General features: G+C 40.6%; 1 protein-coding gene across 4 annotated transcripts in view; it reads left to right on the forward strand.

Moving 5' to 3' along the window:
* The first annotated feature begins 203 nt into the window (after nt 1-203).
* ATP6V1C1 (ATPase H+ transporting V1 subunit C1) overlaps nt 204-13,117 on the forward strand; it is a 42,828-nt gene continuing 29,914 nt past the window's right edge. Inside the window, exon 1 of one of the 4 annotated variants that reach the window (XM_008052884.1) lies at nt 204-406. Coding sequence is in view for 1 of the 4 variants with exons in the window: in XM_021709902.1 (XP_021565577.1) it covers nt 368-406 (39 nt within the window). In the remaining 3 variants the exon portion in view is untranslated. The remainder of the gene's footprint in view (nt 407-13,117) is intronic. The other 3 variants (XM_008052885.1, XM_021709903.1, XM_021709902.1) reach the window with 3 other exon arrangements.

Consider the following 13,117-nt stretch of genomic DNA (forward strand, 5'->3'; position numbering starts at 1 on the left):
CGATCCGCAGACGCCTGGAGTGGAATATCGACAGGCATGGTGGCGGTGACATTTACATGGAGTGGACAAGCCGCCACCGCGATGCTGGGAGAAACGGGAAACCCCACCCAGCCCGGAACAACCCGGACGCCCGGGTCTCCAGGACGCCCAGAGCCTCCCGGCCCCGCCCCCGTCGGAAGCCCGGCAGCGAGCGCGCCTGCGCAGTGGCGCGCGTGGGCGGGGCGCGCTGCGGTCAGCTGACTGCTCCGGCTGACACGTGACGCGCTCTGTGGGCGCTGGGGTCGAGGAAGCCTTGTGCCGCCGGAGCTTGAGTCGGGGAGGGATGGAGCGCTGAGCCGTTAACGTCTGCCAGGCTGCCCGCCTCCGTATGTGTTACTGCTCCACATCGTCGTTGACACCTTCCTGGGTCAGTGTGCGATGGGTGTCCCGGATGGGGACTCTTGGCCAGGCCGAAGCTTGCGCCGTGGTCTGCGCCTGGGATGGATGGGGGCGGGCGCGGGGGCCCAGGCCGTGGCGTTGGGGCTGGAGCTGGCTGGTTGACTGTGCCTGTTGCTCTCTCGGCGCCGGTTCATCGCAGCCTCGGGCCTGGGTTCCGTCTCTAAAGATGAGGAAGGAGGGAAAAGAGAAAGAGACCCAGGGGATACTCAATGACAGAGGCAGGAAGGAGAGACGCAGCGGTCTGGGACCTTTTTCTTGGGTGAGGGTCACAGCGAATCCACGCCGCCTGATTGAGAGGGATGAAAGGTGGCAGAGTGGCCCAGGTGAGGCTCTGGAGTGGTGTGTGTGAGGTCACAGCTAGCGCAAGAGCCTTCACTGGGTGTACGCGTTTGTGTTTGTCTAAGGGAATGGCAGTTTAAAGGACCTGGGAGCCCCTCACTGCAGACAGGGTACCCTCGCAAAGGACGCGGGGTCCTTTTGAGAGTGGGAAGGCACAGGACTCCAGAGAACTCAATATTTTTTATTAGAATGGGGGAAGGGTGGGCAAGAAACAACAAGAAAAAAAAAACCCGAAAGGGAACTTGGGGTGAGAGTCACATAAGGCAAAATAAAATCACCTGAGAAACAGAGGAATAAGGGGGGGGGGGATAATATTCTTTTCAGAGGAAAAATCTAGTATGTTAGGGAAAAATCAAATGTTTCGGTGAGAGCTCAGTGCTTAGCATTCTGGAAGTGGGGATGTAAGCAGTACAGCCTTAGGAATTCGCACCAATGTTGGGGAGAAAAGTTACACAAGACACAGAGTACTATGGCGTTGTGTATAATTATCGAAAAGAGAATGTGAAGTGCTTTGAAAGTGTGGTGCAAGGACAGATGCATAAACTGGCACTATGGGAAAACAACCTAAAGGAAAGAAAACTTTTAGTCTTGGCAAACCCTGGGATTTGAACAGGTTAAGATAAATTTAAGAAATAATTTTATAGACAGGGAAAGCCGCGAGATTTGAAAGCCTGAAGATAAGGGAGAAAGTGCTTCTGGAGGAGTCAGGAGTCTAGATTCATAGTGGATTGCATTGTGGAAAAGTGGAAAATAAAGTTGGGGTCAGGTAAGGAGGACTTTCGAATGATAATCGTTTTTTTTCTCTTTTGAGTTGAAGTCACTCCGTCGTCCAGACTGAAATGCGGTGACACGCTCAAAGCCACCCCAGCACTGACCTGTTGTGCTCAGGTGATCCTTCTGCCTCAGCCTTCCAAGTAGCTGGGAACTACAGGCGTGCGTTACCATGCCCGGCTAATTTAAAAAAAAAAATTTATTGTAGAGACGAGGTATCGCCAAGTTGCCCGACTGGTCTCGAACCCCAGGGAGCAGGCAATCCACTCGTCTCGGCCTTCCAAAGTGCATGTGCCACCGCCTTGAGATGTTAGGAGTAATAAAGCTTTTGAGAAGCTGTAGGAGGGCTAGCATGGCTGACACTGGGAGCCATGCTAGCCCAGTGATACGGGAGAGGCAGAGGGTGAAAGCTGGGGTTAGGCCCAGCAGGGTATCCTAAAAACAGAGAGAAGCCAGTGAAAATTATAGACAGTGGAGTTAGTCAGACTGCGGCTTTAGAAATGATAATTTTGTGGAGAATGTGGAGGGTGGCAAAAGTGAATGAGGGGTGACCAGCTCAGGGAGACATTGTTGTAATCCGCTAAAGGATTTGAAAGCAGGATACCCTCTTTCTGTACTGAGGGCTTGAGAATGTTTAGCTGCACTCACTTTCAGGGGCTTGAGAAGTTGAGGAAGGGACAGAATGATTAGATTCTATTTACACCCTTCACTGAGGGTAATTATAACTACCCCTGAAGCAGTCTGAAATCCATAGGGGAGACTGCTTTGCAGAAATTTGTTTTGGCCTTTCAAATTTTTCCTTTGGTGATGTCATCTATTTTAGAATATCTTTTATTGAAATGTCATTAGTTACAGAGATGGATCCCTTCTCTTTCATGTTTATTTTGTTCTTGCAGATTGTTGAAAGGCAATAGATGACAATGCTACTCTTTGTATAGATAGGATCCTATCTAGACCCTTAGAACTACAACAGAGTTAAAGTGATTTGTCCAGGTCTGGAGTAACTTCACAGTTTTCTGACTGCTGTATTATTCCTACTTTTACCTACACTGTATTTATTACAATCACATGTAGAGAAAAGGGTGAATTTTTTGAAGTGCATTGTAATCTTTGATTCAGCACTTTTGGTCAACTTTTTCTAGTAGGACAACTTCAAGGGATTTGGCAGTGGTGGTCTGTGCTTTAGCAATTCCTTCTCTATAATCTTTGGTAAAGATATTCCATTTACAGTGCGGATGGAGAAGGTAATGAGCAGCAAGGTGAACTGAAGTGCTCAGGTTGTCAATCACGGTTCTTTGGCAACAGGGGAGTCTCAAATTGTGCTGAAGACTGAGCCTCAGGGTTGTGTCTCAGAACTCCCGGATCTTTTTCTCTTTTGGTGTACCTTGCAGGGACTAGATAAAATCTAAAGAAACAGTGCTCAGGATCTAACTAAATGCAGAGAGCTAGGTAGGTAGTGTAACTCAGCTTTTAAAACTGGGCAGGAAATACGTGTTTTTATTTTTTGATATATTAGTCTTAGACCCTCATGTATATTAGTTTTTACAACCTAAGAAGAAACTTTGGGGCTTTATGAATCTGATTCTATGATTATTTTCACAACTTATGGAATAATTCCATTGACCAAAGAGCAAAACTGGAATACTAAGATAAATCCTTGCAAAAGTGTCTCCTTGTAATCCACCAGTCCCTAGGCAGTAAGTCTCCCTTTTGAATTTTATTTTGTTTAGGAATTACTACAATTTTGACTAAGTGCCTCCTACTTAAATTCTGCGCTTGTACATATTCTGATTTATCTGCAGGATACATTTTTTTTTCACTTTTTGGATGTAAAATTATCATTTTATTTAAAAATTCGTGTTAGATTTCCATTTCATCAGTATTTTTAAGATATGGTAGAAGCCATTAGCACAGTACCCTTGGAAAGAGCTCAGGAAATGAACCAGGACAGTCTAAAATTTCCTATTGACATGAGTGATCCTTGGAACTAGAAAGTTCAAACCATATTCTTGATAGTGAAACAATATTCTTTTCCCAGTGGAAATCTGCTTCCAACTTTATACCACTATGCAAATGTGCTGTAACTTCATTGAATTCAGAAATGAACCAAGTAGGAATGGGGAAGAGGTTCTTGGTTACATCAGGGTGATAAAGGCATAATGTACTTCTAAAATGGGGAGAGGGCTTTTGAAAAGAAAATGCCAGGTAAATGCAAAAATGATATTTTATAGAAAGAGGTTAATGTATCTTCTAAAGTATTTTAAACAGACAGTTCATGAATAGGAAGTTAATTGTAAATATATGTGTGTTAACAGGTGGATTAACTTTGCCATGGAAGGTTTTATTTTTGAACCAGAAGTTTAGTACTTCTGCATGGGTGCTGTTAACATTTTGGATAGGCCTACCTCTTGTTTAGCTCCTCTCCACTAAATCCTGATGAGTGACCCCCACATTGGGACAACCCCAAATGATCGTATACATTTCCAGGCTCCTCCTGAAGGAGAGGGGTACCATTTGGTTGCAAAACATGCATGTGATATCATCGTTTACTTGGACAAATATTAAATGTTGAAGATACAGAGGATTAAGAGTAATATTTTAATAAACTAGCATACAGTTGAATTCAAGTAATTTAAAATCCAATTTTCGATGTTTTAATGTAACTCCTTTAGTATAAAACTGCTGAAACTATATGCTGATATTTCTTTGAGGAATTTCTTTAGCAAAAACTGCATGAATAGCTCAAATAGGTTCCCTCAGTCCCAGTAAAATGTGGTCACTAGCTGTGTGACTTTGGGCAATTAATTTGATTAACTGTTCCCTCATTTGCAAGTGGGGATAACCTCCATCTTGAAGAAATTAAGTACACATTGCTTAGCATATTGAAGTGCTTATCTCTGGGCACAGTACATGGTACATGTTCAATAAATGGTTGTTGTTACCCTTTAACAAAATCTCAAACTTACTAGAGTTGTGAATTGGGAAAATAACTTGTTTTAAAGTCTCTTAACTTGAATTTTAGGCTAGAATTCATTGTTTTAGAGATAACAGCACCTTCTAGCAGAATTGTGGTATTGTGGTCCAGTCACTATTATAAATTACCAGCCCCAAAGAAAAGGGAAGTAACGTTTTGGGAGCTGTGAGTTTAGATTCAGGGAATCCCCTGGCATGGAAGGAATTTCGTGCCCGTTGGGTCACTGCTGAGTTGCCTGTGCAGAGGAGGACTTTCTAGAAACTGAGAAGGTTCTAATGATTACTTTCAGTAATAGGTGTACAACAGTGCTCTCCTAGCGGTGTCTGCCAATTCAGCTATCCTTACCAGAAATTACCAAAACGCTCCAACCTTGTATTATGTGTTGTTACATTTCCAAGGCCCCCAGATGTGTTTCCAGTTTTTATGACAGTCATCTGTGTGAAAATAAAGATCTGCTTTTACAGGTTTACTTCTCTAGCCAGCTGTGGAAGAAAAAGATTTAGTAGTAGTTTATAAAATTCCTCTATTAAAGATAAAATTGTCTTTCATATGTAAGTAAATTTATGGCATGGAATTCAGGTATCCTTTAATAGGATTATAGAGCATTTATAGGTATGGTTTCTGTTGAAAACAAAACTCGCAAAAGTTAAGATTTATTTAATGAAGGTGTATGTTCTGACAGTTAAAAAGTGTCATTCCATATGGACAGTGGAAGTATTTCTTGAAAGGTAAATTCCCCCTTTTAGTTATGGGAACTATTTAAATAAGTTGTTGTATCATGAGCAAGCCCCACCCAAAGCCCCAATTAAGATAGTTTTTACATGCCGAGAGGAAACAGTTATTCTTCTTCTTTGTGTGATGTTAATGATTCCTGGAGTAGAATGTGGCAACTTTTTAAAATGAATGGATTGTGGTAAATGTTTTGTACTGATAAACTCTGTTAAAAGTTGCTGTGCACATTTGGGAGACTATGTGATGCTTCACTGAAAACTGAGCTCTGCCTTCTTCTTGTGCTTGTGGAAATAAATTGATTTAGTAAACTTCGTATTTTAAAGGGTTGAAAAGAAAGTTGTTTTGCCTGTAGACCACCTTCCAAGCTTAATTTATTGTGAAATTTAGTTTTCTGGATAGATGATGGCATTTTAGAGACTGTAGTGTTGGTTTCTTGAAAGCTCTCAAGTCAGTTACACATTGGTGCCCTTATTGGAGTGCTGTGCTGTTTTCTGGGGTCAGGCTCACACTTGCCACTCACAGTAGCGCTAGCATATCTCCTGTTCAGGCTTGCCATCCCCCATCTTTTGTGTTGTTGTGATAGTTATTGCTTCATTGTTTTTATTTTATTTTCAAATTAGTTGTGATAGGAAAATAATCTAGTCTTCAAATTCCCAGAAATGGGAGATACAGTAAATAAAACAAACAGTCCCAGAGCTTTGAACCCAGGTTTCCATCTCTTTTTTCCTTTCTTCCTACTTTTCCTTCCTTCTGTGTTGATAAACAGTTGGTACTGTTTTTTGTTTTTAAGCAGCATGGTTATTGCAGTCAGACAAGATAGAAGTGTTTAAAAATGTGACAAGTCCTCCCTGGTGCCTCCACTGTACTCTGCAGATTTTTTTCTGTCTGGGTATCTGAATGAAGCCTCTCCCACCCCTCCCTGCACTCACACAGACCTGCCACCCACCCCCAGATGGCAGCTCCTAGAGGACAGGGACTACTTTTTATTTGTTTTGCTTCTCAGAGCCTACCCCAGTTCTGGGACTGAAGCACTCAGAACATGTTGTGTGGTGAATGATATGACCTTAACGTTGAAACAATTACAGTCATGTGAGAGATGTGTGACAAAACAAAATAGGTGTCTGCCATGAGAGAGCCAGTTACATGGGTATAAATGGACAAGTGGGCTGAGGAAGGAGTTGGCTTCTATTAATGGGTTTAGAGCATGGATGGACTTAGTTGGAAAGATCGTTTTGTTAAGGGAAGCTTGACTTGGTTAAACTGGAAGGGAGAAGTTGTTTTGTGCAAATAGATTGAACGGAGGCAGAGTAGGAAAGAGAATTAAGGGCAAGCCTGAGGTCAAGATGGAGAAATAGAATTCAGGAGGATTATAGGAAAAACTCAGCCAAGGACACTAGTGATGCCAGTGAAGGTTGGCAGATTACTTCTAACACAGCGGCAGGACTAGAACCCATATGGTATTGTGAGCTGTTCAGGTGTCTGTCAACTAGAGAGGACAGGATTTTTAAGGAAAGATCTTGGGAATGAATCAGGACTCTATGCTGTGACCACATAGTCACTTGTTACTTGTACATAGGGCCTTAAAGTCCTTTGTAGTCTGTTCTTCATAGAGTAAATAAAATTGTACATTTTTTTAAGCAAAGCAAAGTAAGGTTCTACCCAGATTTTATTTTGTTCTATATTTGATTTCTTATATAGGCTGTTGACTTATTTTTTAAGTTTGTAAGTTGCCATCAAAAGCATGAGAAAGTAGATTGATGTATTTAAGGTTTCTAAACTCCATAGAGCAAAAATCGTTTCTGTATTATAGAACTAACAATACTGTGTGGTTCTTGAAAATGATACATCATTTAATCATCTTATTAAGGAGTATTGTCATTTTTTCGTATTATGAAATTCACTGTATAGTCTTAGAAATTTCTGCTTTAGTACAGGGTTTCTGAAATGTGACTGAATCACCTGAGGAACTTAATAAAATAGAAAATATTAATCCTGGGCCTCACCTAGTAGAGACTGAGAACATGAGGCTAGGAGCAGAACAAGATCCGTGACATCTAGTCCAGCCCTCTCATTTTACACGTGAAGACATGCATACAGACAGTGATATGAGGGACTGGGGTTGGATTCCAGGTCTTCATATTCTCAGTGCAGTGCTTGGCCCTTACATTGTGTTTCCCAAAGTGAGCGTTTGGGGTTTTCTCTGGCTAAAATTCCTGGTGAGTTAAAAAGCTGATTACCAACCTTGGGCTCATGCTTCAGACATAGGTGTTATTATCCAGCTTTGCCCTTCTCTTAATTATCTTCAAGGCTGTCTGTTACAGTGTCATGTAATCATCTCTAAACTTTTTAAATATGAGGCTACCCTAATAAAGGGCTTTCTTGTATTGTTTTTGGTGTTTACATGTAGTAATTCATTGTTTAAAATTTAGGAAACAGGAAGGTAAACAAAAAATGAAAACAAACATTCATAATCTACTCCCAAGAGGTAATTATTAACAGCTGTCTTATAACTTGTTTTTTTTTTGAGTTGGAGTCTCACTCTGTCGCCCAGACTGGAGTGCAGTGGCCGCTCCTGGCCACCGCAGCCTCGACCTGCTGGGCTCCGGCGATCCTTCCGCCTCAGCCTTCCAAGTAACTGGAACTACAGGCATGCGCTACCACACCCGGCTAATTTTTTGATTTTATTGTAGAGATGAGGACTCACCAAGTTGCCCAGGCGGGTCTCAAACCCGCAGGCTCAGGCAATCCACTCACCTCAGCCTCCCAAGGTGCAGGATTACAGGCTGAGCCACTGAGCCCGGCTGCTATCTTATAACTTAATGTTTATTTCCTTTCTGAAAGTTGGTATAGCTAGGTCAAAGGATATGCACATTTTTAAGGTTTTTGATAAATATTGCCAAATTTCATTCCAGAAATTGTTCTTTAAAAAAAAAAATGCACAGAATTTTCTTGGGCTCTCATGTGATACATCTTTATTTTAGGTATATACGATGTAATATATCTGAGACATTTTATTAATGATGGAGAGTTATTATTGCTTCATTAATGCATTTAAATACACTTATATTTTGACTATCAAAGTAGCACAACACACAACTGCAAATTAAAGGTACATATGAATGTTGGAGACATTTATTCAAGTTGCATCTGTTCTTTCTTTCTTTTTAATGTTACGCATTCTGTTCAGTGTTCTCTTTTTTTCTTAAAACAAAATGAACATTTTCCCCCTTAGTACCAAAGCGATACATGTTCATTGCTCCTCTCCATTTCTCACAAATACAGTATTACTTCAATCTTTCAGCCTACTCTTGTTAAATCTTTGGTGTTCATTGTCATTAATTCTGTATTCTAGTTAAGTGTTAAAACATGGGGCTAAGAAGGCTGGGAATTTTTACATGGAAGCAAACTGAGCAATTAGCTTAGCAAAACCAAACACTCATGAAACATATGTACAGCAAAAACTACATGAGACTTCACTTTCTGGCTACAGTGGTACGAGACTTGGTTTCCCACTATAAACAACTACAAACCTGGACAAGATATATGAAAAAACTGCTTCCAGACATTGGACAACAGGCACTATTGAAATGGAGAGAAAGGAAACAAATGATGTGAGCTCTATAATTCCTCTACCTTTCTCCCTGTAGACACTCTGCACCATGTTTTAGGAAAGGGAAGCCCAAGCAGAGCATGTTGGTCTTGCTGGGTTGAGGAGATTGGACTTGTGGAAGGCTTATCTGGCTGGAATTTGCAGATCAGATTGGCAGAGAGACGGAGCCAGACAGAGAAGTGATCACCAGAAACCTAAGTAGGGCTCTCTGTAGGAGGTCTAACGGAGGATGGCTGGAGAGCTTTCAACTGGACATTGACCAGAGCTCACTGGGTTGGGAGGCATTTGAATTCTGTCCAGATGCAGAGGAGAGACCTTACTGAATACCTGAGACATTCAGTGGAGTCCCCAAAATGCCTGACCTTAGTAATAGAGCTAAATTAGTCCTAGAGACCCATCCTGCCAAAGTTTAAAAACAAAGTTGAGTGGACCAAGCTGATCCTCATGTAACTTTGCCTGCCAGAACAAAAACCTCTTAAAAGAAAGACAACAAAATCCAGTGATCAGCAATGTAATAGTGTAAATTATAAATATGCTCAGTGATTTAACAGAAAGCATGAACATAATGAGAGAAATGGAATGCTTTAAAAATGGAACTTTACTGCAGAAAAGTACATCTGAAATGAAATATTCACTGAATGAGAAAAATAGCAAATTAGACAGAAAACTAAAAGACATAGCAAGAGACTATTCAAACTAAAATACATAGGAAAAGACAACTGAAAAAAATGAATGAAAACTCAGTGACCTGTGGGGCAGTGCCAAGTGGTTTAACATACATGTGATTTTGTTTCAAAGGGGGGGAGGGAGGGAGCAAAAACATTTTTTGAAGAAAAATAATGACTGAAAAATTTCAAATTTGATAAAAACTGTTATTAGTAAAAAACTAATGGCCTCCAGGGAAATACTGCAAAGAAAGTGCTGTGAGAGCATATAATACTTTCATCATATATTCATATGTTATAAGCATGCATATAAAGTATGACATGACCCATATTACATAATAGATATAGTGTGTCTTGGTTTCTTTGTGACTACTACTCCTCTAATAGGGCTGTTTTAATAGTTAAATGACTTGATATATGAAGTGCTTTGACTGGTGCTGGTAGATAGGAAGTGCCCAGTGAGTGTTGGCTGCTGTCTTGAGAACATCTGACAATCCTCCATGTCTAATGTTGCAGTATGCCTGTACCAACTCGGGGAACACTGGAGTGGGACCACGTCATCCGGAAGAGATGATGAGTTTCATTAGAAGAGTTTCTGCTGCTTTTGAGTCATCCACGTGGAAATGTCTTATAGTCAGATGTGGATACTGGTTGGGTTTAGCTCTTTTAATTAGTTAATTAAAAATTTTTTCTTTTTATTTTCTGTGATGCAGAGGGAACAACTCTTGATGCTGCAGAGGGGCCTGAGCTGTAAATTTGGGAGAGTGTCCAGCATCTAGACTAAAATTGCCTCAAATGTAAAGAAGATCACCAAGAGAGACACTGTATACACACACACACACACACACACACACACACACACACACACACACCTGCAAAGAAAGGGACAGAGAGCTAGATGTGAGTCTTGAACTCCAGTATTTAATCAGTGTGCCTTTTAACTAATTTTCTTCTCTGCTTAGCATATCATTTGTCTGCATTTACGCCTGACTTCCAGTATACAAGATTAAACAAAAGAAAATAATTGAGATTAAAAACAGAAGTCATTTGAGGTGGTGAGGGCAGAGCAGGTGTCCAGGTTCTTAGTGAGTTGATAACCAGTGGCCACCAATTTTGACAGTTAACTTGCAGCTGAGAGAAAACAGGAAATGTGTTTAGCAACATGGATTTTGTTTTCTGACCAAAGAAAGCCTACATATTCATCTGCAGAGATAAATTTTGTTTGGAATTAAGCTTAAGTTGTTCTTTAATTTCAAGGAGAATTTTTTTTAACATGGTTTGGACAGTGGATATTGTTTAAACATGTAAAAAAAAATAACATTTGCAAAATAATTATTAATTCTGTTGTCATGGACAGTTCTTACATTCTTCCTTAGGTACTGGAGTAGCTTGTCTTTCCAGTTGGGCTCTTCTTAGAGTTAGTGTTGACTAGGGTATAGGAACTGAGGCCATGAGCTTTGCCTGAAGTACACATAGGTTCTTACTCAAGCTATACTCACCCTTGAAATGAAAGGCGAAGGGTTACCTAGGAATCTTCAACTTTACCAGTTTTTAATTTATAAACTATCCTAAAATAAAGGTTTGTTTTCTGAAAGACCCTAAATAAAAAATAAAAACATTTTTTAAAAGTTTAAGACTTGAATATTATCTTGGCCTTTATTTTTTCTCTAATCAGACTTTTTGATTGGTTCAGGGCCATTGTTATAACATTTCATTTACTCATTCAACAAGTATTTATTAAGTCCCTGCTATTGGCAGGAATTGTGTATGCTGGGTCTTAGGAACAAACAATTCTTGCCCTTCAGGATTTCCCAGTAAGATGGAGAGGAAAATACTTTATAAAAACAAGAAAGGATAGTGTGATAATGATAAATGCATAATAGTGGCATTTATAAGGTATAAACAGACAGAAAGGATATTTCCCACCAGGGCACTGGGTGAGCCTTGGAAAGTACGATGAGGTGGGACAGCATCTGATACAGTCACTCCAGGAAGGGCGGCCGAATGGAAAAGGAAGATTTTATTCATTCCTTCCAACAGCTGTGTGAAGAGATTTGTAGTGTTTCCACTTTACAGATGAGGAAACTAGTAAGAGGGTAGAGTCAGGTTTGTTTTGGTTTAACTGTTATGAGTCTTCATAGTCTGTGTTCTTTCCTTTGTGAACTGCCAGGTCCTTTGAATCGCCTTTTTTTTTTTGGGGGTCTTTTTATCTAGAGGACTCATTGTTCCTTCTAGGAAGTAGAATAGTTTCAGGTGCTGGGTGATGCTGTTTTAGAAATTGTGATGGTCCTGGATGAAAAGAAAAGGGAAAGGCAGCTCAGCTCTCATTCGCTGGGCCTGCAGGATGCTCTGAGCCAGGAACTAAACACAGGGTGCAGGTGTTCAGGCTTCCAAGTGCATCTCTCCAAACAAGGGAGCTTAGGCACATGAGTGCAGAACAGTCTTTTCTCCCAGCATGCCACAGTAGAGAAAATGTGGTTTCTAGAATCAAACACAGTGAGGTTTGAACCTCATCTGCCAGCTGTGTAACCTTAGGAGAACTACTATTGTCTCTGCGTATCACTCCCTGTCTAATGGTGTCATGAGAATTAAATAAGATACTGTGAGGTCATAGCACAGCACCAGATATAGAAGGCACCTTTTCCTTTCCTCCTCATCTCCCAATAACTGGGCTCTAGAGAGGCTCCAGTTAGAAACCAGAGTCAGAGAGCGTTCTATAATTTTCTTAAACATTTCTAGACTGTAATTTTGTTTAGAATTTATCTTTTGATTCTGATAAAAACTTAGAGAAGTAGGTAAAGCAGTTATTATTTACAGTTGATAAATGGGGTCCTCTTTTACAATTCTTGAAATCCTTTGAAAACCTGTTAGAAAATAAAGATTTTCTGGAACTATTAAATGTTATGGTATGATAGTGACATCTACTGTAATAGCTCATATTATTAAAGTCTTTGAAGAAGCTGCAGTTTAGATAACGCTATCATCAGGAAGAACTTAACAATTGCTTTTATTTCCTGCTGTCTGGGGGGGAGAGGAGGTATAAAATGTGTCACCAAATATACTTTAATAGAACCACTTGTAGAAAATTATTGCAATAAAACCTCAAATTTCTAAAAAACTACCATCACTTAGAAGATCTGGATTACTAAAAGAGGTTTAAAGATGCTGTTAGATTTTCTAATAACTGAGAATTCGAAAGTTTAAAATGGTCCTGTGATTGGTGTTTGTGTTGAAAAGCTAGACCGCACAAGAGTATTAGTTGGAGGAAAACCAGAGACAGGGTAGTAGCCAAGTGGCCAGAGGAAAGTGCGAAGAGTAACAAGCACTGGAGCATCCTGGGTGAAGTGACCCAGGCGCAGGGAGAACAGGAGCGGATGATAGACCCATCGCATTTCATCAGGAATTTATTTAACGATTTATTTTGAGTCGGGATCACTCTGTCATGCATGCTGGAGTGCAGTGGCAGGATCACAGCTCACTGCGGCCTTGACCTTCTGGGCTCAGGCTATCCTTACACCTCAGCCTCCCAAGTAGCGGGACTGCAGGTGTGTACCACTGCATGTGACTTGTTTTTTTTATTTTTGTAGA

This window comes from Carlito syrichta, unplaced genomic scaffold (assembly GCF_000164805.1).
Source record: "Carlito syrichta isolate Samal-C Ts95f unplaced genomic scaffold, Tarsius_syrichta-2.0.1 Scaffold287640, whole genome shotgun sequence".
NCBI lineage: Eukaryota > Metazoa > Chordata > Mammalia > Primates > Tarsiidae > Carlito > Carlito syrichta.